This window comes from Gorilla gorilla, chromosome 12 (genome assembly GCF_029281585.2).
Source record: "Gorilla gorilla gorilla isolate KB3781 chromosome 12, NHGRI_mGorGor1-v2.1_pri, whole genome shotgun sequence".
NCBI classification, from domain to species: domain Eukaryota; kingdom Metazoa; phylum Chordata; class Mammalia; order Primates; family Hominidae; genus Gorilla; species Gorilla gorilla.
Window position 1 is genome coordinate 46,626,427 of NC_073236.2, and position 24,851 is coordinate 46,651,277.

Genomic DNA, 24,851 nt, shown 5'->3' on the forward strand with positions numbered 1-24,851 from the left:
TGAGAAAAGGAATTTGTAGGCTTAAAATGGTTAATTTCTTAACATTTGATTAAGTTTTGTAACTTACTATTCATTCCACAAAATAGGAATATCTGGAGTCTTTACAGTGTTTGGAGTCTGATAAAAGTGACTGGCGAGCAACCAATACAGACTTACTGCTGGCCTATGCTAATGTTATGCTTCTTACGCTTTCCACTAGAGATGTGCAGGAAAGTAGAGAATTACTGGAAAGGTACGTTGACTTTGAGAAGAATGCTTTAGTATAAATTGCAGTTTTTCTTTTTGCAGTAAGTTCATTGCTCTAAACTTCTTCACTGAATCATTATTTGTATAATGTACCTAGGAGTTATAGTTAATACAGTGAACCACTAGGAGGCAGTCTTATTTTTCTTCTTTTACGGGGAAGTTCTGATTGGTTTTATATGACTTTCCTTTTTAGAGAACTCTTATAGTTCAAGCTTGATTAAAATTAGCCTTATGGTTAAATACTCAGTTTTGTCATAGTCAAGCTTAAAATGAATGTTCTAACTGCTATTTCATATTTTATTTTTTGTAATAGTATAATCTTGAGTGAAAATTAAAGTTTCATCTGTCATCAGATGGCTAGGTTCACATGTACTAGCATAAGCACTTAGCATCACTCGTATTTCAGAAAATACTGTTTTAGCTAAGAAACAAAATAACTCAATTATGTGATTTACCTTTTTTCCTAAATTTTGATTTTGAAAACCAGTGTCTCCATTTTGAAAATAAATTCCATTGAACAAAAACATCACTTGGATTTGTATAAAGATGTTAGTTTAGAGCAGTGGTTGATTAGAACTTGTCGGCCAAATATGGCCCCTGCCTAATTTTGTTAATATTTATTGGAATACAGCATGCCTCTGTTTATGTATTGTCTGTGGCTGCTTACTTACTACAAGGTTGGAGTTGAGTGGTTGCAGCAGAGATTGTATGCCTGTAAGGCCAGATTAGTATTCTCCTCCTTTTTGTAGAAAAAGTTTACTGATTGCTAGTTTAGGCTATCCATGTGGAAGTTAATTTATTTCCCCATCTGGTATAAGGAAAGAAGTTCATTTCACTGAGTGCAGGGAATAGGTAATTTTCTTGAAAAAGTACATAGTGTCCTAAATTGGTAGGGTAAGAGTAGTATCTAAAAGAACTAACATAACTTTAACATTATTTTAGAAAACATGTAGGATGTTTTATTTTGTATTCTTTGTATACTCAAATTTTTGGTCACAAGTTGCTTTTACATTTTTGTTAAGGACATCGAAGATCTTTGTATGTGGGTTCCTTTTTTTCTTTCTTTCTTTCTTTTTTTTTTTTTTTGAGATGGAGTCTTGCTCTGTCACCAGGCTGGAGTGCAGTGGCACGACCTTGGCTCACTGTAACCTCCGCCTCCCTGGTTCAGGTGATTATCCTGCCTCAGCCTCCCGAGTAGCTGGGACTACAGGCGCACACCACCACACCCAGCTAATTTTTGTGTTTTTAGTAGAGACGGGGTTCAGGATGGTCTCAAGCTCTTTTTTTTTTTTTTTTTTGTTTTGAGACTGAGTCTTGCTCTCGCCAGGCTGGCATGCAGTGGTGCAGTCTCGGCTCACTGCAACCTCTGCCTCCTGGGTTCAAGTGATTCTCTTGTCTCTGCCTCCTGAATAGGTGGGACTACAGGTGCCCGCCACCACACCTGGCTAATTTTTTTTGTTTTTTTTTTGAGACAGAGTCTCGCTCTGTCACCCAGGCTGGAGTACTGTGGGGCAATCTCGGCTCACTGCAAGCTCTGCCTCCCAGGTTCATGCCATTCTTCTGCCTCAGCCTCCTGAGTAGCTGGGACTACAGGCGCCCACCACCACGCTCGGCTAATTTTTTTGTATTTTTAGTAGAGACGGGGTTTCACTGTGTTAGCCAGGGTGGTCTCGATCTCCTGACCTCGTGATCTGCCCTCCTCGGCCTCCCAAAGTGTTGGGATTACAGGCGTGAGCCACCGCGCCCAGCCCACACCTAGCTAATTTTTGTATTTTTAATAGAAACAGGGTTTCATCATGTTGGCCAGGATGGTCTCGATCTTTTTTTTTTGAGACGGAGTCTCGCTCTGTCGCCCAGGCTGGAGTGCAGTGGTGCCATCTCAGCTCACTGCAAGCTCTGTTTCCAGGGTTCACGCCATTCTCCTGCCTCAGCCTCCCAAGTAGCTGGGCCTACAGGTGCCCGCCACCACACCCAGCTAATTTTTTGTATTTTTAGTAGAGATGGGGTTTCACCGTGTTAGCCAGGATGGTCTTGATCTCCTGACCTTGTGATCCGCCCGCCTCGGCCTCCCAAAGTGCTGGGATTACAGGCGTGAGCCACCGCGCCCGGCTGGTCCTGATCTCTTGTCCTCTTGATCCGTCTACCTTGGCCTCCCAAAGTACTGGAAGGTCTCAATCTCTTGACCTTCCAGTACCTTGTGATCCGCTTGCATTGGCCTTCCGAAGTGCTGGGATTGCAGGTTTGAGCCACTGCACCCGGCTGTATGTGGGTTATTTCTATCAGTGTTTATTACATTAGAAATTAAAACAAAAAATGTAATCCATTAAAAATGTAAGAAGCCCTATTGTGTGTTAATAATAATAGCTTTTTTTTTTTTTTTTGAGACGGAGTTTTGCTCTTGTTGCCCAGGCTAGAGTGCAACAGTGTGATCTTGGATCACTGCAACCTCTGCTTCCCAGGTTCAAGCAATTCTCCTGCCTCAGCCTCCCAAGTACCTGGAATTACAGGTGCCTACCACCACGCCTGGCTAATTTTTTGTATTTTTAGTAGAGAAGGGGTTTCACCATGTTGGCAAGGCTGGTCTTGAACTCCTGACCTCAGGTGATCCACCCGCCTCGGCCTCCCAAAGTGCTGGAATTACATGTGTGAGCCACTGCACAGGGCCAATAATAGCATTTTTTATGAAAAATAATTATTTTCCAACAGCAAAAAAGTAGTCAGAAAAGTGTCATTGCTTTTGCATTTTTGTGAATCTTTTTAATGTCTCGCTTAATAGAACATAGCTAGATTCTCATTTACTTCCTCTTTCAGTCTGTAAAACTATTACATGTCATGAAGCTTCTAGAAAACTCAGCTCAGCAGGGCGCGGTGGCTCAGGCCTGTAATACCAGCACTTTGGGAGGCTGAGGCGGGTGGATCACGAAGTCAGGAGATCAAGACCATCCCAGCTAACAACGGTGAAACCTTGTCTCTACTAAAAATACAAAAAATTAGCCGGGCATGTTGGCACGCACCTATAGTCCCAGCTGCTCGGGAGGCTGAGGCAGAAGAGTCACTTGAACCTGGGAGTCAGAGGTTGCAGTAAGCCAAGATTGTGCCACTGCACTCCAGCCTTGTGACAGAGTGAGATTCTGTCTCCAAAAACAAAAACAAAAAAAACTCAGCTCTACATACATGAGAAAATGAGTATGTAAAATATAAATTTTTTTTTGGTATTATCGTAAAAGTAATTTTAACTTCATGGATCCCCTGAAGGGGTTTTTGAGCACCCTCAGAGATCTTTAGACCTCACTTGCTCTGGTTGCTTTATTGTAAGCCACTTTAAAATCATGCTTCACGTTTAAGTGTTTGCTTTTTGCTTTTACTTTTCTTCCAAAGTGAGGATTTGGAGAAACATTAGGATTTAGAAGAACTAATTTAGAATATAGATTACAAATAATAGGCCAGGCGTAGTGGCTCATGCCTGTAATCCCAGCACATTGGTAAGCTGAGGTGGGTGGATCGTGAGGTCAGGAGTTCAAGACCAGCCTGGCCAACGTAGTGAAACCCTGTCTCTACTAGAAATATAAGAAAAGTTTAGCGGGGCATGGTGGCAGGTGCCTGTAATCCCAGCTACTCAGAAGGCTGAGTCAGGAGAATCACTTGAACCTGGGAGGTGGAGATTGCAGTGAGCTTAGATCGTGCCATTGCACTCCAGCCCAGGCAATAGTGAGAGACTCCGTCTCAAAAAAAAAAAAAAAGCAGACTATTTTAAACGCTGTAATGATCTATATAGCAAAAAGAGCAATTACTGTATTGATACACAAATACCTGTCAGTTATTTACTTACAATTTGGAAATGGTATGTCTAATTTGAGAAATTACAACTGTTAATTAAATAATGAAATTATATGATCAGGAAGAAACTACAAAATAGTCTCCCAACTTTATCCTGGTTTATTTTGAAATGTGCACCTATAATCACTAATCTTATATTTATCCTGTGATTGGAGGGCTGGAAATAACTGGGAATAAGACATCATTTGAGAGGTTAAGCATGAAGTATAGGAAGTATGCAGGATAAAAATAAGCATTAGATGATTCATAATTTATAACATGGGGAATAAGAATTATTAGAAGTTGAATGTGGAAGATGAAGCTTGAAATAAAATTTTTATTTTGTTTTGAATTAAATGAACCATGATTATTCACAGTGCGGTAAGTTTGTATCATCTGTTTGATATTTTCATATTACAGTTTTGATAGTGCTCTTCAGTCTGCGAAATCTTTGGGTGGAAATGATGAACTGTCAGCTACTTTCTTAGAAATGAAAGGACATTTCTACATGCATGCTGGTTCTCTGCTCTTGAAGATGGGTCAGCATGGTAGTAATGTTCAATGGCGAGCTCTTTCTGAGCTGGCTGCATTGTGCTATCTCATAGCATTTCAGGTAAGTCTTCCACTTGTAGGAGCAATTTACATTTCATGGAGTCTTGATGTGTTTTAAATGAAGGTGTGCTCTGGTATGTAATGACAATATGTGAACAAACCTGTGGAATTAAAGTTGAAATAGGCAATTTGATACAGTGGAAAATAACTAGCATACACAATACTGGTGAGGCTGGTGAAACAGGGATGTTGAATGCACTCTTGTTGAAAGCCTGCATTGCCATGATTTGTTTGTAGACAAATTTGAAAAGTTTGATCTTTTTACTCTGCCATTTTTGGGAACATGATAGAGATGTAATCTCTTATTATGGGTAAAGCTTGATTCAAAAAGATGTGTTACTTGGACAAAATCCTAATAAGTAGATGTAGGGCAATGGCTTTATAGCCTATGATAGAAGAATATGATTGCAATTTAACATGTTAATTGAAACACATGTATATAACATCACTGTACTGTGTATATGTAACAGTATATCTATTAATCTTTGAAAACATAAAACCTTTTCTTATTTTTTATTTTTTTATTTTTTTTGAGACCAAGTCTCTCTGTCACCAGGCTGGAGTGCAGTGGCGTGATCTCGGCTCACTGCAGCCTCTACCTCCTGGGTTCAAGTGATTCTCCTGCCTCAGCCTCCCGGGTAGCTGGGACTACAGGCCCGTTCTACCAAGCCCAGCTAATTTTTTGTATTTTTAATAGAGATGGGGTTTCACCATGTTGGCCAGGATGGTCGCAATCTCTTGACCTCGTGATCTACCTGCCTTGGTCTCCCAAAGTGCTGGGATTACAGGCGCAAGCCACTGCGCCTGGCCTTTTTTTTTTTTTTTTTTTTTTTTTTTGAGACGGAGTCTCGCTCTGTCGCCCAGGCTGGAGTGCAGTGGCACGATCTCGGCTCCCTGCAAGCTCCACCTCCTGAGTTCACGCCATTTTCCTGCCTCAGCCTCCCGAGTAGCTGGGACTACAGGCACCTGCCAGCATGCCCAGCTAATTTTTTTTTGTACTGTTAGTATAAGAGACGGGGTTTCACTGTATTAGCCAGGATGGTCTCAATCTCCTGACCTAGTCATCCACCTGCCTTGGCCTCCCAAAGTGCTGGGATTACAGGCGTGAGCCACCACACCCGGCCTTTTTTTTTTTTTTTTTAATGAGCTTGCATAACTTTTGAAAGGAAAAGAAATAAGTAGTCTTCCAAAAAAGCATTAAACCAGGCTTAGAAAAATGATTGTTAATTTTAGAGAAGGATTTTTTGCTTGGGGAGGGAAAAAAAGGATTCATTACTTTTAGAGAAGGCGCCTGCCTCCTTCTAATATAAATCTTTTTTTCTTTTTGAGACGGGGGTTTGCCCAGGCTGGAGTGCAGTGGCGCGATCTGGCTCACTGCAACCTCTGCCTCCCGGATTCAAGCGATTGTCCTGCTTCAGCCTCCCGAGTAGCTGGGATTACAGGCACGCGCCACCACGCCCGTCTAATTTTGTATTTTTAGTAGAGACGGGGTTTCTCCATGTTGATCAGGCTGATCTTGAACTCCTGACCTCAGGTGATCTGCACGCCTCAGCCTCTCCAAGTGCTGGGATTACAGGCAGTGAGCCAGCATGCCCTGCCTAATATAAATCTTTTTATTTTTATTTGAGACGGAGTCTCGCTCTGTCACCAGGCTGGAGTGCAGTGGCGCAATCTCAGCTCACTGCAACCTGTGCCTCCTGGGTTCAAGTGATTCTCCTGCTTCAGCCTATCACGTATCTGGGATTACAGGCACACACCACCACGCCCAGCTAATTTTTTTGTATTTTCAGTAGAGATGGGGTTTCACCATGTTAGCCAGGATGGTCTCGATCTCCTGACCTCATGATCCGCCCACCTTGGCCTCCCAAAGTGCTGGCATTATAGGCGTGAGCCACCGCGCCCTGCCAATAGTTCTTATTTTTAATGGAAACTTTAAAATTTATCTGTCTGTGTGTCTATTAGCGTCTTGCTGTGTCACCCAGGCTGGAGTGCAGTTGCGTAATCATAGCTCACTGTAACGTTGAACTGGGCTCGAGCTTCCCAGAGTGCTGGGACTGTAGGTGTGAGCTACTATGCACAGCCTAAAATTTTTTGATATGTAGTTTTGGGAGGCAGAGTCTCACTCTTGTTGCTCTGGCTGGAGTGCAGTGGCATGATCATAGCTCACTGCATCCTCGAACTCCTGGGCTCAAGTGATCCTCTCCTGCTTCAGCCTCAGCTCAGTAGCTGGGACTACAGGTGCCTGCCACCATGCCTGGCTACATTGTTAAATTTTTTGTAAAGACAAGATCTTGCTGTGTTTCCCAGGCTGGTTAGTCTTGAACTCCTGGCTTCAAGTGATCCTTCTGCCTTGCCCTCCCAAAGTGCTGGGATTACAGGTATGAGCCACCACACCTGACTGTGAACTTTTAATAATAAAAAGTTAGTTTCCCTCTTAATCCATTCACTCAGGTCTCCTTTCCTAGATGACAACTACTGTTAGGAGTTTCTTGTGTGTTCAGAAATATTTTTTGCATATGCAAATGTGCAATACATTCTTTCTCTGCTTTTAAAAAATATTGTGCCTCAATGTGGGTGTGCTTTACCTATTGCCAGATGCCTTGCTTTTCTAAATGTTTCTTCATTGTTCCACTTCAGCACAGAGATACCTACTTCAGTCTTTATTAACTACCACATATTTCTGTAGAATGAATATATAATAGAAACATCTTAGATGTTTGTATTTTATTTTATCAGTTTATTTTAAAGCTTAATGATCAAATGATTATAAGCATAAAATGTAGGTTATGTGCTGGCATTTGGGTATTTAAGAATTGGCTAACTTTTATGGCAAGATTTTCAGACTCTTAATCAGAGGAATACTGTGGTTCTAGTAAGTGCATCTGCATTGCAGCTAGGTAGTTAACAAAGTATCTTGAAACCTTTTAGTTGAGATGAGGAAATAGCCAGGCACGGTGGCTCACGCCTATAATCTTAGCACTTTGGGAGGCTGAGGCGGGCGGATCACTTGAGGTCAGGAGTTTGAGACCATCCTGACCAACATGGTCAAACCCCATCTCTACTAAAAATGCAAAAATTAGCCACGCATGGTGGCGGGTGCCTGTAGTCCCAGCTACTTGAGAGGCCGAGACAGGAGAATTGCTTGAAACCAGGAGGCGGAGGTTGCAGTGAGCCGAAATCGTGCCACTGCAGCACTGCAGCCTGGCGACAGAGCGAGACTCCATCTCAAAAAAAAAAAAGGAAATAGTGAATTGAGATGATTTGATTGAGTGGATTCACAACTAATTAACTGGTCACAGATTCAGCTGTTGAATAATTTTGTAAAAGAGGCCGGGTTTATGAATTGAGGTCAGTTTCAAAACAAAAAGAATGATGTCAACATTTTGTTTCTTATTTTGTGTGCTCTTTTCAACATATAGATGACAAACTTTGACATGATGTTTAGAAAACTTGTGAGTAAAAGGATAGGCAATATGAATATTTCTAAAATTCAAAATCAGAAGCTTTTAGGTTCATAAATCATATATTTTGAAAAATGAGCATGTTTGGAAAGAATTATATATACATGGTTTAAAATTCTGGCGGCTCTTAAGAATATGCTATGAAGACTCCTTTCTGTTCCCTAGTTATTTACTTTCTCTACCCCCAAAGAAACTAATGTTATTGCTTTCTTGTGTGTTCTTCAGGAAATGTTTTATGCATCTCCAAGTAAACACACATATATCCCCTGTCTTTAAAAGAAGGAGGAAAACATTTGAACATTGCATTTACTTTATTTCCATTAACTGTATCTTGGGGATGTTTCCATGTCAGCATATATAAAGGGCATTCTCATTAGTTTGGATGCTTGCATATTATTCCATTGTATGGATGTACTGTAGTTTTGGAGTTTTTAAAACCAGGGTCCTAAAACCAGGACATTAGCTTGCTTTTACTTTTTTTTATGCTACTTCAAGTAATTTAGCAATGATTAACTTGTGCCATGAATTCCTGAAAGAATTGCAGTATCAAAGTATATCTGTGCATTTATAATTTTTAGAGCTGTTGCCAAATATCTAACCCTAAAGAGGTTGTATCAAATTACATTTCCACCACCAATTAAGAAAGTGGTGATAGAATTAAAAGCCGATGCTCTAGTCACCCATATAGTTACTTTTGGCATGTTTCTAGTAAGCGGGCATTGCCTACGACTGGACGTTTTCAGTGATGGACATTCATTACTTTTCAAGATAGCCCAGTGCATCTTTAGGTGGTTTGGCTCTTGGTACTTCCTTATATAGAATAAAAATATTCTTCAAGCCTTCTACCTGTTGGTCTTGTTTCTTCTTTTGATGATTTCTTTTATAAAATAATTTTAATATTTGAAGGCAGCTGTCATGTCTTCCCTTTGCCATTCTATTCATGATGCTTTTTTTTTCCATAGGTTATTGCATGAGGATCTCTTTAATTTCCTGGTTGTCCCATTTATTCCAGTGCTATCCCATATTATCCATACTCTGAAAATGTGTTATCTACAATGTGGCATTTCCAAGTGTCATTTCACCTGTACTTTTTAAAGTAGGGTGTCATATCTACTCAAATAGGACAACATCTGCTGTTGTCCTATTTATGCAGGGTTGAAAAGTAATGTAATTAAATTTTCCATTTCTCTGAATGTAACATGAATGTACTTTTAGTAGAAACTAATTTCTCAGAGTTGCTCTGTGTATGCTTTTTTTTTTTTTTCTTTTTTTTGGAGATAGGGTCTCACTCTGTCGCCCAAGCTGGAGCACAGTGGCATGATCATGGCTCACTGCAGCCTTGACCTCCTGGATTTAAGTGATCCTCCTGCCTCAGCCTCCTGAGTAGCTGGGACCACAGGTGTGGGCCACCATGCCTGGCTAATTAAAAAAAACTTTTTTTAGAGATAGGGTCTCACCGTGTTGTTCAGGCTGGTCTTGAACTCTGGGCTCAAGCGATCCCCCCACCTTGGCCTTCCAAAGTGCTGGGATTACAGGTGTGAGCCACCATGTCTGGCCCCTCTTTTTTTTTTTTTTTTTTGCGATGGAGCCTCGCTCTTTCACCCAGGCTGGAGTGCAATGGCACAGTCTCAGCACACTACAACCTCTGCCTCCCAGGTTCAAACTATCCTTGTGCCTCAGCCTACCATGTAGCTGGAATTAATAGGTGTGTGCCACCACGCCTGGCTCTTTGTTTTTTTTTTATTATTTTTAGTAGAGACTGGGTTTCACCATGTTGGCCAGGCTGGTCTCGAACTCCTGACCTCAAGTGATCAGCCCACCTTGGCCTCCCAGAGTGTTGGGATTACAGGTGTGAGCCACCACGCCTGTACCTGGCCTATCTTTCATAGGTTATATAAATTCCTTGGTTCCCAGTTTTTGCAGTCTTTTCCAATTCAGTTTAATTAATGGTTAACTGTTTATTCATTATCAAAAAAAGTACAGTGTAATAGATAAGACTATGTTACTATTGGAAGTATGGGTATCATCAAATTAAGATTTTTGATTCTAAAATTATTAGGTTCCAAGACCAAAGATTAAATTAATAAAAGGTGAAGCTGGACAAAATCTGCTGGAAATGATGGCCTGTGACCGACTGAGCCAATCAGGTAATAGTAATATTAAACTAATTTAATTTAAAAAGAAAAAGGAATTTCTGTTAAGGCATATCTTATGATAAAATCTTCATCTGTCCAGGAGATAATTTGTCAAAATTATTTCTTTTTGCCGTATCAGTTAAGAGCAATAGGTTAGGTATGGAAGAGATGCGAAAAATAGCACATTCTTTAAAAAAAATGAATATTTGATATTGTTTGTTCCTAGGTGGAGAGGATTTCTTAACTCTTTCTTTATCTGGCTGCTAGAGCCTCTATCCTGAATATTTAGTCACTTCCTGAACTAAGTATAATTATTGATTTGCCAACCATTTAACACCAGCTGATTCTAAAAACACTGCTGTGGGGATATAAAGATGAAGAAGATACGGATCTGTCTTAAAGAGCTGAGAGCATAGTGAGGAAGATAGAAGATATATACTTACCTTATATTAGGCTCTTGGAATTTGTGGATTTTTTTCCCCCATTTTTGGCTTGGGATAAATCCTAAAGGTCTGTTGCATATTACTTGTGATTTTGCTAAGATACAAACTTTAAGGTAGTTAGGTGGCCATTGAATCAAGCAGTGAACTGAAGAAACATAATGCTTTCTATAAGGAGCAGTTTTGATATAAAATTGGATGAATTTTGTAAAGAGCAAGATGTAATATTAAATCAAAGTTATTATAAGCTTTGGTGTATAGTTAGGCTGTTGGCCAAAGCTCACATTGCTCTTTTATTCCATAGCCCACTTTTTTTGTGGGAGTTAGGCTTTCAGTCCTTAAAGTGACTTTCTACTTTTTTCCTTTTCTCTTTTCCTTCTACCCTTGCAGGGCTCTCATAAGTGCCTTTGCATGGTGTCACAGTTAGATAAAAATTGCCTGTATTTTTTTTTATGTCTTTGATCTGGGCATCCCGAGGGTGCCTCTGTAAGTGTGCTGAGACACAACTGTGTAGTGGTAACCAAACCTAATTGCCCAGCAGAATTAACTCGAAGGAGGGTTTTTAAAAAAAGTTCAATTGAAATATAATTCGTATATCATACGCTTCACCCATTTAAAGTGCACAGTTCAGTGGCTTTTAGTATGTTCATAGAGTATTACCATTGTCACTACAGTCAGTTTTAGAAGATTTTCATCACTCCATGAGGAATTCCTTACCTATTAGCAGTTACTCCCCATTTTACCCAAACCTCTCAGCCTTGGCAACCGCTAATCTGTCTCTGTAGGTTTGCCTCTTCTGAACATTTCACATAAATGGAATCATATAGTATGTAGTCTTTTGTGACTGGCTTCTTTAATTTAGCAAGGTTTTCAAGGTTCATCTGTGTTATAGCATGTATCAGTACTTTATCCAAGACTATGATTTTTTGATTGCTTACTGTAAACCTATGGAATAAAAAACTCTGGGAATGAGGCCTGGAAATAATTCTTTTTTTTTTTTTTTTCCTGAGACAGAGTCTTACTGTGTTGCCCAGGCTGGAATGCAGTGGTGTGATTTCGGCTCACTGCAAGCTTCGCCTCCCGGGTTCACGCCATTCTCCTCCCTCAGCCTCCCCAGTAGCTGGGACTACAGGCGCCAGCCACCAGGGCCGGCTAATTTTTTTTTTTTTTGTATTTTTAGTACAGATGGAGTTTCACTGTGTTAGCCAGGATGGTCTTGATCTCCTGACCTCATTATCCACCCAGCTTGGCCTCCCAAAGTGCTGGGATTACAGGCATGAGCCACCGTTCCCAGCCGGAAATAATTCTTAAAAGCTGTTTAAAGGAGGATTCTGATCAGCCAGGTTCAGAAATCAGTGTATCAGATCAGAGAATAAGAGCTTGTCCCTGTTCTCCTATGGCCACTTAAATCCAGACCTTTTCATCTAAAATGCAACTATGTTTGGCATTTTTCATACACATTCCTGTCTTTTTTCCCCCTTCTGCTGTCTTATGTAGATACTGAGAATATTAAACCTGTACTCTTTTCATTTGCTACATAAGCACCCGTTTTGTTGTCCAGCTGTATTTTTTGGGTTGGAGGGTTAGGTCTGCAGTAATCATGTTATTTCCCCTTTGGGTATACAAATGAGACAACGTGAGCAAATACAATCTGTATTTTTAAAGTGATGGAAATAACTTAAATTTTTTTTTTCAGGGCACATGTTGCTAAACTTAAGTCGTGGCAAGCAAGATTTTTTAAAAGAGATTGTTGAAACTTTTGCCAACAAAAGCGGGCAGTCTGCATTATATGATGCTCTGTTTTCTAGTCAGTCACCTAAGGATACATCTTTTCTTGGTAGCGATGATATTGGAAACATTGATGTACGAGAACCAGAGCTTGAAGATTTGACTAGATACGATGTTGGTAAGTTATATGTTTCAGAGGAAATGGTCTCCGTCTTAATTCTTATAAATTGCCCAAAATCTTATTACCCAGAAATAACGACTTAATATTTTCCTGTATTCCTTTTGTGTGTGGGTTGGGCTGGGGGGGAGTTTGAATGTGGTGCTGTGGGGGTGGCATGTATTTTTTTTTGTTGTTGTTGTTTTTGAGACCAAGTTTTGCTCTTGTCGCCCATGCTGGAGTGCAGTGGTGCGATCTCGGCTCGCTGTAACCTCTGCCTCCCGGGTTCAAGTGATTCTGCTGCCTCAGTCTCCCAAGTAGCGGGATTACAAATGCCCGCCACCACGCCCGGCTAATTTTTTGTATTTTTAGTAGAGACGGGGTTTCATCTTGTTGGTCAGGCTGGTCTCAAACTCCTGACCTCAGGTGATCCACCTGCCTTGGCCTCCCAAAGTGCTGGGATTACAGGTGTGAGCCACCGCGACCAGCCTTGTTGTATTTTGAGACAGGGTCTCGCTGTGTCACCTGGGCTGGAGTGTAGTGGCATGATCGTAGGTCACTGATACCTTGAACTTCTGGGCTCAAGGGATTCTCTTGCCTCAGCCTCCTGAGTAGCTGGTACCATAGGTACATGCCACTCGGCCCAGATAATTTTTTTTTTTAATTGGTAGAGACAGGGTCTCCCTTTGTTGCCCAGGCTAGTCTCGAACTCCTAGGCTCAAGTGATCCTCCTGCCTAAGCCCCCCAAAGTGTTGGGATTAGGCCTGGCACAGTGGCTCATATCTGTAATCCCAGCACTTTGGGAGGCCGAGGCAGGCATATCACCTGAGATCAGGAGTTCGAGACCATCCTGGCCAACATGGTGAAACCCCGTCTCTACTAAAAATACAAAAATTATCCGGGGGTGGTGGCATGTGCCTGTAGTCCCTACTCAGGAGGTTGAGGCAGGAGAATCGCTTCAACCCGGGAGGTGGAGGTTGCAGTGAGCCAAGATCACACTGCTGCACTACAGCCTGGGCGACAGAGCGAGACTTCGTCTCAAAAACAAAAGTGTTGGAATTATAGGCATGAGCCACTGCATCTGGCCATATTTTTCATCTAAATGGTTGTTTATGTATGATTTATCTTGCTTCCTTCATGAATTCTCTCCCATAGTCTGTGTATTAAAACTGTAAATATCACTTTTATTGGCAATATAATCTTTTTTATGAAGTAGTCATAATTTGCTTGCTACTTTGTGTTATTGGGCATCCAAGTTTTCTCAACTTTTCCACTGTTAATAATCATACTCTGATAAAAACTTCAACAAAAAGTGTCTTCATTGCAAGTTATTTCCATAGAGATACCTAAAAACAGAATTACTGAGACAAAGGCCATGAACATCTTTAAGTCTTGCAAATTGCCAAAATGACAGAAAGATTATACCTCTTTATGCTTCCAGAAGCACATAACCTTTTCTTTTCTTTTCTTTTCTTTGAGACAGAGTCTCGCTCTGTCACCCAGGCTGGAGCGCAGTGGCACAATCTCGGCTCACTGCAACTTCCGCCTGCCAGGTTCAAGCAATTGTCTTGCCTCAGCCTCCCAAGTAGCTGGGACTATAGGCACGTGACACCATGCTCGGCTAATTTTTTGTATTTTTAGTAGAGACGGAGTTTCACCATGCTGGCCAGGCTGGTCTCGAACTCCTGACTGCGCATAACCTTTTCAATATTGACTTTCTTGTAGAAAAACAGATTTCTTTACTGTACCGATGGATTAATATAGTGGTGTTCCATTGCTTTAATGACTTAAAGGAAAACCCATTGTTTTGGGGTTTCTCATTAGGTTAGGTGTTCTTTATTTGGCTTTTGTCAGTTGATTTTGGTTTATTGAGTTCTAGTCAGTGTCATTTTTTAAGATGGACTTAAACATTCTTCATCACTACTATTTTTATTAAAATTTCTAGAAATAATCAAGTGAGAATGCATTTAATAAGAACATGAGATTTTGCCTAACATAGAATTCCCTCCAGCTTTGATATAGAAAAGCAGTTATATAATTAAAATATATATAACGTGAATTGTTTATGTTGGCAAAACTAATGGCACAAAGAAAAATTTCAAACCCTTAAGCCAATTTTTAAATTTTATTTCAGGTGCTATTCGAGCACATAATGGTAGTCTTCAGCACCTTACTTGGCTTGGCTTACAGTGGAATTCATTGCCTGCTTTACCTGGAATCCGAAAATGGCTAAAACAGCTTTTCCATCATTTGCCCCAGGAAACCTCAAGGCTTGAAACAAATGCACCTGAATCAATATGTATTTTAGATCTTGAAGTAAGCAAAGATTTTAACAAATTAAATATTCTGAATTTTGTTTAATTTTTTTTTTCTAACTTAACTTTTCGTTAAATAAAACAGGTATTTCTCCTTGGAGTAGTATATACCAGCCACTTACAATTAAAGGAGAAATGTAATTCTCACCACAGCTCCTATCAGCCGTTATGCCTGCCCCTTCCTGTGTGTAAACAGCTTTGTACAGAGAGACAAAAATCTTGGTGGGATGCGGTTTGTACTCTGATTCACAGAAAAGCAGTGTAAGTAGTAGAACAAAAATATTGCTTTCACTTAGTGTGTAGGTTTTACCAGGGATTTAATCCTCATGTGAAGATTTAATTTGTCATGTGACCCATTAACATATATGTACGTAAGCGCTGAGCTGTGTATTTAGAAAGCAATTTTAGTAAATTAAACTATTTTTTAGACCTGGAAACGCAGCAAAATTGAGACTTGTAGTTCAGCATGAAATAAACACTCTAAGAGCCGAGGAAAAACATGGCCTTCAACCTGCTCTGCTTGTACATTGGGCAAAATGCCTTCAGAAAACGGTGAGTTTTAAAGTATAAGCATTTTTAAAGAACATTACCTTAATTTTTTAAAATCATGCACTTTTTATTGAAAGTTTTTTTGTTCTGGAAACAGCAGCTTGGTCATATTATGACAGATGTGTTTTTTATTGCTGCAAAATAGTTAATGTAGTTAAATATAAGCACTTAGAGGAGCAATGCCTGGCACACAGTGAATGTTACATATTAGCTGAGCTGTTACTGTTATTCCTTAATAATTAAGTTCTGATAATTATTCAGCCTGAAAATTAAAAAAAAAATTAGCACAAGGCTTTTTAGGTAAGACCATTATAGATCTTTCTAAATATTTAAGGTGTGTTTTGTTTCACCATTAGGTGTAGATGGTCAGCCTTTTGAACAAACTGACACTACAGAAGAGGCAGGTTTCAGCTATCTAAAAATGGCAACTGTTAAAAAGTAGTTTGGATTGCTACGTTAGGGTGGTATCATTAGAAGCGTTTAAAAGTTGAGTGTAGAGGCCGGGTGCGGTGGCTCACACCTGTAATCCCAGCACGTTAGGAGGCCGAGGCGGGCAGATCACAAGGTCAGGAGATCGAGATCATTCCTGGCTAACACGGTGAAACCCCGTCTCTACTAAAAATACAAAAAAAAAAAAAAAAAAAAAATTAGCTGGGCGTGGTGGCAGGCGTCTGTAGTCCCAGCTACTTGGGAGGCTGAGGCAAGAGAATGGTGTGAACCCAGGAGGCGGAGCTTGCAGTGAGCCGAGATCGCGCCACTGCACTCCAGCCTGGGCTACAGAGCAAGACTCTGTCTCAAAAAGAAAAAAAAGTTGAGTGTAGAATGATCACTGGTGTTAAGGTGGTTTAGTTATTACAGTATTTGGAAGTTGAACGAATGACTATTGAGATACCATTTGGTTTTGACTTGAAATTTTAGCCAGTTCTTTCAACTTGTAAATGAACTTTAGATCTAATCATGCGTGTTCCTTAAAGTTGTGTGCTTTTAACTTTCTTTTTTAGGGCAGCGGTCTTAATTCTTTTTATGATCAACGAGAATACATAGGGAGAAGTGTTCATTATTGGAAGAAAGTTTTGCCATTGTTGAAGATAATAAAAAAGAAGAACAGTATTCCTGAACCTATTGATCCTCTGTTTAAACATTTTCATAGTGTAGACATTCAGGTAACAGAGTTCCTTTATGAATTTATTGGAGATGGGAATTTCCAGTTTATAAACAAAGACATGGAGCTATAAACTGCTTAAATTAATTGCCTTGTTATTTAATGGTAATCTTGTTTTCTAAATTCACTAGCTCTCACAAATAAGATATGACAGAGAAGAGTAATGAGATGTTTGTCTCTTAAGATCATATAAAATCTTTGGAAAATCATTTGGGTTTTATATTCTGAGTATAAACAATTTGACTAAAAACTATTCTGTGTGTTTAGGCATCAGAAATTGTTGAATATGAAGAAGACGCACACATAACTTTTGCTATATTGGATGCAGTAAATGGAAATATAGAAGATGCTATGACTGCTTTTGAATCTATAAAAAGCATTGTTTCTTATTGGAATCTTGCACTGGTAAGTAGATGCGGTACTTGAGCTAAAAGTTTTATTTATTTATTTATTATTTTTTTAAAAGACGGGGTTTCTCTGTTGGCCAGGCTAGAGTGCAGTGGCACAATCTTGGCTCACTGCAACCTCTGCTTCCCAGGGTCAAGCGATTCTTGTGCCTCAGCTCCCGAGTAGCTGGGATTACAGGCATGAGCCACCATGCGTGGCCAAGCTAAAAGTTTTTTGTTTTAAAAACCTAATGATTTCATAAAAGCACTATTTGTATAGATTTTTCACAGGAAGGCAGAAGACATTGAAAATGATGCCCTTTCTCCTGAAGAACAAGAAGAATGCAAAAATTATCTGAGAAAGACCAGGGACTACCTAATAAAGATCATAGATGACAGTGATTCAAATCTTTCAGTGGTCAAGAAAGTAAGTAGCAGGTTGTTGTATGTACGTTCTTACTGATAACCCACTGGTCAATGTTTTTGCGTTGGTCTTATATTTTAGTAATTTCAAAAATACTCAGTAATATGTTGTTATTAATGCACAGAAGGGATGTGTGTGTCTAAATGCTTATATTTGCTTTGTCTTAGGTTTGGTGTGTCTTTTTAAACTTGGGAATCTAGGTATTTGCTCTTAAAAAGTACTTCTTGGGGAATTAGAAAAGATTTCTAAGATAAGACATTGATTTTGTTATCTTAGCAGTGTAATCAAAACAAATATTATAACCTCAGGACTAATTCTTAATGAACTTTGCTGAAATTGAAAGTTGTTGCTGACAACTTAAGAGCATTTCTTCTCATCCTCATCAGCCATTGTGAACGCCCTTGTTTTCTTGCTGTCAGCTGTTTGAGATTGTCATGATGATGTTAAATTATGTTCAGTCTTCTGAGTGTTTTGTTGATTAATTTGTGTTACTACTCTTTTATTAGGATTTATGTTGTCTGGTGTATTGTAGCATCTGTATTTCTGTCACCATTGAAAATCAGTTAGAAAACATCAGTAACTTATTTTGTTCACTTGGAAAAGCTTTCCAAGTTAACATTCCTCCACAATTATCATGGTTAACAGAAGTAATAGAGCATGGACTTTAGAATCAGAAGATGTTAGATTGTACAACACTTTTCTGTGTTCATGAAGAAAAAAATAGAATAAAGACAAAAAATAAAAATAATAATACAAAACAGAAAAACAAAGAAAAAAGATAATTAAAAAACACTTTCACGTGTATTATTATTTAAAGTGTAAAGTGCTTATTAAAGTGACAAAAATGTAAAATAAAATATATCATTTTAGAATTTTTACTTTTGGAATTTTTTGCAAATGAAAGGCCTTAATTAATGTCTTTTATTTTTAGTTGCCTGTGCCTCTGGAGTCTGTAAAAGAGATGCTTAATTCAGTCATGCAGGAACTCGAAGCCTATAGTGAAGGAGGTCCTCTTTATAAAAATGGTTCTTTGCGAAATGCAGATTCAGAAATAAAACATTCTACACCGTCTCCTACCAAATATTCACTATCACCAAGTAAAAGTTACAAGGTAAACAGGAAAGAATGGAATCATTTCATTGTGAAATAGTTTCTGTTCTAAGTGTTTTAAATGCTGTTTTGTTATTTTAATTTTTTTTTAGTATTCTCCCAAAACACCACCTCGATGGGCAGAAGATCAGAATTCTTTACTGAAAATGATTTGCCAACAAGTAGAGGCCATTAAGGTAAGTCACTTAATTTCTCTAGCTGTACTTTTTATTCCAAGATTCCTTCCCTGGCCACTCTCTCACTTTTTTTCTGAAGCTGGTCAGAATGTCCCTTTGCCATCCAAATAGTATGGCAAGGGGACATTTTGGTCTTTTTTTTTTTTTTTAAGACAGGGTCTTGTTCTGTTGTGCAGGCTGGAGTACAGTGGTATGATCACAGCTTACTGTGGCTTCAACCTCCTAGCTCAAGAGAGGCTCTTGGCTCAGCCTGCCACGAAGCCAGGACTACAGACAGTCACACGCCACCAGGCCCAGCTAATTGTTGTATTTTTTGTAGAGATGGGATTTTGCCATGTTGCCCAGGGTGGCCTTGAACTCCTGGCTCAAAGAATCCTCCTGCTTCAGCCTCCCAAAGTGCCGGGATTGCAGGTGTGAGCCACTGTGCCCAGCCTACATACCTCGGTCTTGACCCTTTACCATATTTTGTTTTGTTTTGTTTTGTTTTGAGATGGAGTCTCACTCTGTTGCCCAGTCTGGAGTGCAGTGGTGCGATCTTGGCTCACTGCAACCTCCACCTCCCAGGTTCAAGCGACTCTCCTGCCTCAGCCTCCCGAGTAGCTGAGATTACAGGCACCCGCCACCAGGCCCAGCTAATTTTTGTATGTTTAGTAGACACAGAGTTTCACCATGTTGGCCAAGCTGTTTTTGAACTTCTGACCTCAGATGATCTGCCCGCCTTGGCCTCCCAAAGTGCTGGGATTACTGGTGTAAACCACCGTGCCCAGCCCTTTACCGTATTTTTGAAAGTACTTTGTGTCTCTCTCCTCATCTTCCACAAAATTTGAGACCTTCAAAGGTAGAAACTGTTTTATTTAAAATATAAGAGTTCGTGGCATGGAGAAGTTTCCTGAGTGATTGAACTGCTACAATGTACTAATCATACTCTGGTCTATGAGTTCATTCCCAGATTAGCTGTGGATTACATGTGTTTCAAATGTATAGCTAGGAATTGAAAAGTGGTCTGAGCTTCAAAAAGTCTTACTATATTTTAATACTTCCATATGAATTTGACTTCATTATGTAAGGAAATAGTTATGTATATATATCTTATTTTAACAATAGGGTTCAAAGGAGCTTGACTTTTTTGGAATTGGAAATAAAAGTAGGTTCTTTCATGTTTATCAGGCAAGAACTAAATTACTCATACTGCTAAAGTTACATCAAGGATATGCTGATGTGTGGCGATTATTACAGTGTGATCAGCGGTATTTGCAACTTAAGAGAATACTGTTTGGTGGGGAAGACATTTTTGAATTTGCACAAAAATTTTGAATGTTAATTCTGTGTGATCGTGGCCTATGACAATTACATACAGTTTTGACTTAACATACAGGTTTCAGGCTCCCAACATTGTATTCTGTGGAAGTATCGTGGAGCACTAATCCATGAGCTTGAAAAGCTTGGTACTAGTACTGACTCTGCCATTAATTAATGATCTTGGGCCAGTCACTTCCATTGTGACTGTTTGGCTTCTTATCTTTAAAATGAGAGAATTATTGAAGCCAGTTCTCATCACACTGAATGTTAAAAATTACAGTTATAGCAGTGATTGCAAATTCAAAGCTCTGGTGCGGATACCAACAGTGACCATAAAGTTTTCTAGGTGATTCCACTAGTTTCTTATTGGATGTGTATGTGTAGCATCTGGACTAGGCACTGTAGATGGATGAGTGGGGGAAATTTTATTTAGCTTGAAAATTGAGATAGTTTTGGACCTCATGGTTAGGTCTTTCTGGGAAATTTTTAATTGAAACTCTTGTAGAAAAAGAAAGCAGACATGCTAGATCTGTCGCTGACCTCACTTGTTAGAACTGGTCGGATTCCTGGGCTGATACAGAGAAGTTTGAAACTTTTCAAAATTTACCTGTTTTCTGATACCACTACAGTTTCTTTGGAAAAAGAATTTCCTGTTAAGTGTCTGTTTTGTAAGGGGACATTTTGTAGGTTCTAGGGTTGGGTATGGTGCTGTCATTTAGTTTTCTTCAGCAGAGATCAGGTAGCCACATAGCTACACTAGACGGCATTGTATCTATCTGCCATCTTGTCAAGGCAGCAGAGTTGTGTTAAGAAAACATTTTTGGAGTCAGATCTGGTTCAAATTCCAGCTGTTATTCCCTGCATCCCTTTCTCTCATTTTAAGATAGGAGCTAATATTGTTTACCTAACAGTGTAGATAGTATAAAAATTAAGAGTTTAAGTGCATTGGACATATTATTATATACATAATAAATTCTCTGCAGCTACTACTTTTTTCCCTTTCCTGGTGGAGCATTTGTACATCACCTTGAGAATTAGTTGTATTTTGTTTCAGCACGGGGTTAAGTGAAAAGCTAATTTGGGGAGGTGATTTGGCATGTCAGGTAGTCCAGATTGCAGTGTAGAAAGAACACACTGAAAGGATGGTCAGTGTAATGTTAGAGGACTGTGAAAGTTGGGGAAAGAAGTTTAGTTTGTAGGTACTTGTTTTTTTGAGCAGGGAATTGTCTTGGCTGGAGGTGAATGTCAGAAAGGTTAATGTAGGCAAGTGTAGAATGGAAATGAAGGTGTGATCATTTAGGAGGTTATTTGTTTAGGTGAGAGAGTTAATAAATTAGGTTTTGTATTAATGAATGAAAATGGGAGCAGATAAATTTTTAACAAATTAAGAATCATATTTTAGGCCGGGCGCGGTGGCTCACGCCTGTAATCCCAGCACTTTGGGAGGCTGAGACGGGTGGATCACGACGTCAGGAGATCGAGACCATCCTGGCTAACACGGTGAAACCCCGTCTCTACTAAAAATACAAAAAATTAGCCGGGCATGGTGGCGCGCGCCTGTAGTCCCAGCTACGCGGGAGGCTGAGGCAGGAGAATGGCGTGAACCCGGGAGGCAGAGCTTGCAGTGAGTCGAGATCGCACCACTGCACTCCAGCCTGGGCGACAGAGCGAAACTCCGTCTCAAAAAAAAAAAAAAGAATCATATTTTAAAATCAGCACCGGGTACCTAGAACTCACTGGCAAATAGAAACTTTCAAAAGATATAATCAGGTCCGGGCGTGGTGGGTCACACCTATAATCCCAGCACTTTGGGAGGCTGAGGTGGTGGATCACTTGAGGTCAGGAGTTCAAGACTAGCCTGGCAAACATGGTGAAACCCCATCTCTACTATTATACAAAAAATTAGCCGGGCGTGCTGGCTGACGCCTGTAATCCCAGCTACTCGGGAGGCTGAGGTGGGAGAATTGCTTGAGCCCAGGAGGTGGAGGTTGCGGTGAGCCAAGATTGTTCTATTGCACTCCAGCCTGGACGACAGATCGAGACACCATCTCAAAAAAAAAAAAAAAAAAAAAAAAATCAGTTATTTAAATTTAAAAGAGTAAGTTTCCCCAGTACAGTTTCTGGCATGATATAATTAAATGTTTAAAATTATTTGATTTTTTTTTTTCTTCCAATAGAAAGAAATGCAGGAGTTGAAACTAAATAGCAGTAACTCAGCATCCCCTCATCGTTGGCCCACAGAGAATTATGGACCAGACTCGGTGCCTGATGGATATCAGGGGTCACAGACATTTCATGGGGCTCCACTAACAGGTGAGCTGGCAAGTGGATAATCGCATATTTTAGTAAAAGTACTTTACTTTCCTCTTTTAAGTGGATAACGTGTGAAATCACCTTGTTTATATATGTTTGTTAATATACATGTCAACATCTCTTTATATGTGACTTCAAAAGCTGTATTTGGTGTTACGGAGATTTTTATAATCCCAAGCAGAAAAATCGAGCCGTATGTGATCACGTGTATATAAAGGCTTAAAGAACACTTAATCCACACCTCAGATGAGCTGAGATGAGATTATTCCTTAAATTGAAAAATGTTAATGAATAGAGTTATGCACTAAGAAATGCTTAATTAAGAACCTACACCTCTGGGAAATTATTTTGATGATAATGATGAGAGAGGCAGGACGTTATATAGGAAATCTTACTTAATTTGAAATATTATGGTTATATAAAGAAAGAAAAGGAGTTTGGAACTGAATCATACTGGGTTTTTAAGTTCTGCTCTATCACTTACTATAATAGCTGTGTAAGTTAACGTGTCTGAAATGTGGAGATAATACTTGCCTTACATAATTACTATGAGCATTTGTGTATGTGCAGGTGGGCGTGGGTGTGTATCAGACATTTATTATACAGTAAACAGTTAATGAACTAAGGTTACTAATAGTGTTTACTGTGGGTTGGCTATATGCAAAAGTGCTTTGTGAATATAATTTTATTTAATTACAGTAACTTAGAATGGCCGGTACCATTATTAATCCCTTTTTTATAAATAAGGAAATGGATAAAGAAAGGTTAGGTAACTTACTCATTATTATACAGCTAGTTATTGATAGAGCCGAGATTCACACTCCAGTGGTGTAACTCCAAAGCACTTGCCAGTATAATACATTGCTCCCAGGCAGCCAGAAATAAAAAAATTGTTCCTTTTACGTACGACAGACTTCTGAAATGGTAGTAGTAGTGCCCTTTTTTTTTTCTCTTTTTAGCCCAGGAAAGATTTAGAATAAAATCTAGTTTAGATGAGCACATTTGTGTGATGGTTCATATAGTTAAGGCAACCCCACTAGCCTTTTGCGATAGTATCTTCTCAACACAAGCCAAATAACAGAAAATCTTTGTGAAGTCAAGCTTATTAAATGTCGTAAGTCATAGATAAGTATATGAAATGTCTAACGTTCAAACCTTGTTTTCTTAAAACCTTACACATCATATAGGTCCTTGTAAGAGGATAAACAAACCGGCTAGCCTTTCCTGGGGCTTTTTTAGTGATGTGTGCAGTCAGTTATTTGGTGCCTTGTGGGTCATGATTTCCATTTCTTCTGTGTACAGGCATAAAAGGTCTTCTGTTCTTATACAAGCATGTAAATCCAACATTCTGATTTTATTCTTGCAATGACCCTGTGAAATGTGTAGAAGCAGCACATCCTCATTTTACAATTGAGAAACATGGAGACTCCAAATGGATTATTTACAGGTTCACAAAACAGCTTTGTGGCACTGAAAGGGCGCGAGAGCCAAGATCTCCTGATTTCTGTTCCTGTGTTCATAGATTCTTTTTCCTTAGTAAAAGTAAACATATATCAAGATGGTCCTTGTTTTTTTAAAATAAGATGATTAAAATTAAAGATTAATGAGCTCATAGGAGATACTCAGAAGTACTGAACAGGGTGAAGAAAACTAAAAACTAACCACCTTATTAACATTTCTTATATTTGAGAGCATTTCCTTCTGGTTCTTTCTCTATACATATAGTATTTTTTATGAGATTGTTACCATGTTACTACGTTGTGTGTAGATGAGCTAGCCTGTTTTTTAAATGTTACTTTAGTTCTGAGCATTTTTAAACTTAAATGTTTTTTGAATATTAATGAGTTCATGGTATCCCATCACATGGAAGTACTGTAAGTTCTGTTCCTTTATTTATGTTGTTTCTGGTTTATGCCATTACAAATTCTAGGACACTGTCCTAGTTTTGTAGGGTATTCAGAATATTCAGTTTATGCTCTTACCACTAGTATCTGATAGTGCCATTTTCGCACTTTTGCTAATGCTGACTTACTAGTTTATAAAATCCTTTGCCAATTTGTAGGAACAAAAGTGATATCAATTTTTAAGTTTTTTTAATACTAGTCATGCTCAACAATTCATGCAAATGGCTGTTGGTAGTTTTGCCATCTTCAACGTGGGTACCTCCCAGTTGTTTGGTTTCTTGGTAAAACTCACACAAAACAGTTGGAGAAGAGTTTGTATATCAACATGAATGTTAATGTGATTTTTTTAAAGCCAGCGAACACATTTGTGTTCCTTGTGAGATCCTTTGCATGCATTTGTCAGGTAATTTTTTTGACCTGAACATTCTCATAATAGCTGCAGTTTGCACAATGCAACCTCATCATTTTGCGGATTTTTCAAGGCTCACTTCAAAAACATGTTCCTTGAGGCCTATTAACATTTCTTTCCTAAATTGTCTATTCATATGGTGCTTTTAAAAGTTAGATTACTTTTGGTAGATTTATTAGAGCCGCACAGTTTAGAGTCAGTAGTCAATT

General features: G+C 39.2%; 1 protein-coding gene across 4 annotated transcripts in view; it reads left to right on the forward strand.

Annotated features, from left to right (window-relative positions):
* LOC101136692 (E3 SUMO-protein ligase RanBP2) overlaps window positions 1–24,851 on the forward strand; it is a 57,126-nt gene that overhangs the window by 9,277 nt on the left and 22,998 nt on the right. For 3 of the 4 annotated variants that reach the window (XM_031007937.3, XM_031007938.3, XM_055378353.2), the window contains exons 6-18: window positions 87–232; window positions 4,483–4,675; window positions 10,195–10,282; window positions 12,407–12,616; window positions 14,730–14,911; window positions 14,996–15,171; window positions 15,339–15,462; window positions 16,461–16,622; window positions 16,889–17,026; window positions 17,288–17,434; window positions 18,363–18,542; window positions 18,634–18,717; window positions 22,194–22,329. In XM_031007937.3, the coding sequence (XP_030863797.2) occupies window positions 87–232; window positions 4,483–4,675; window positions 10,195–10,282; window positions 12,407–12,616; window positions 14,730–14,911; window positions 14,996–15,171; window positions 15,339–15,462; window positions 16,461–16,622; window positions 16,889–17,026; window positions 17,288–17,434; window positions 18,363–18,542; window positions 18,634–18,717; window positions 22,194–22,329 (1,966 nt within the window). Of the gene's footprint in view, window positions 1–86; window positions 233–4,482; window positions 4,676–10,194; window positions 10,283–12,406; window positions 12,617–14,729; window positions 14,912–14,995; window positions 15,172–15,338; window positions 15,463–16,460; window positions 16,623–16,888; window positions 17,027–17,287; window positions 17,435–18,362; window positions 18,543–18,633; window positions 18,718–22,193; window positions 22,330–23,715; window positions 23,922–24,851 lie in introns of those variants that run through there. The other variant, XM_055378354.2, reaches the window with a different exon arrangement.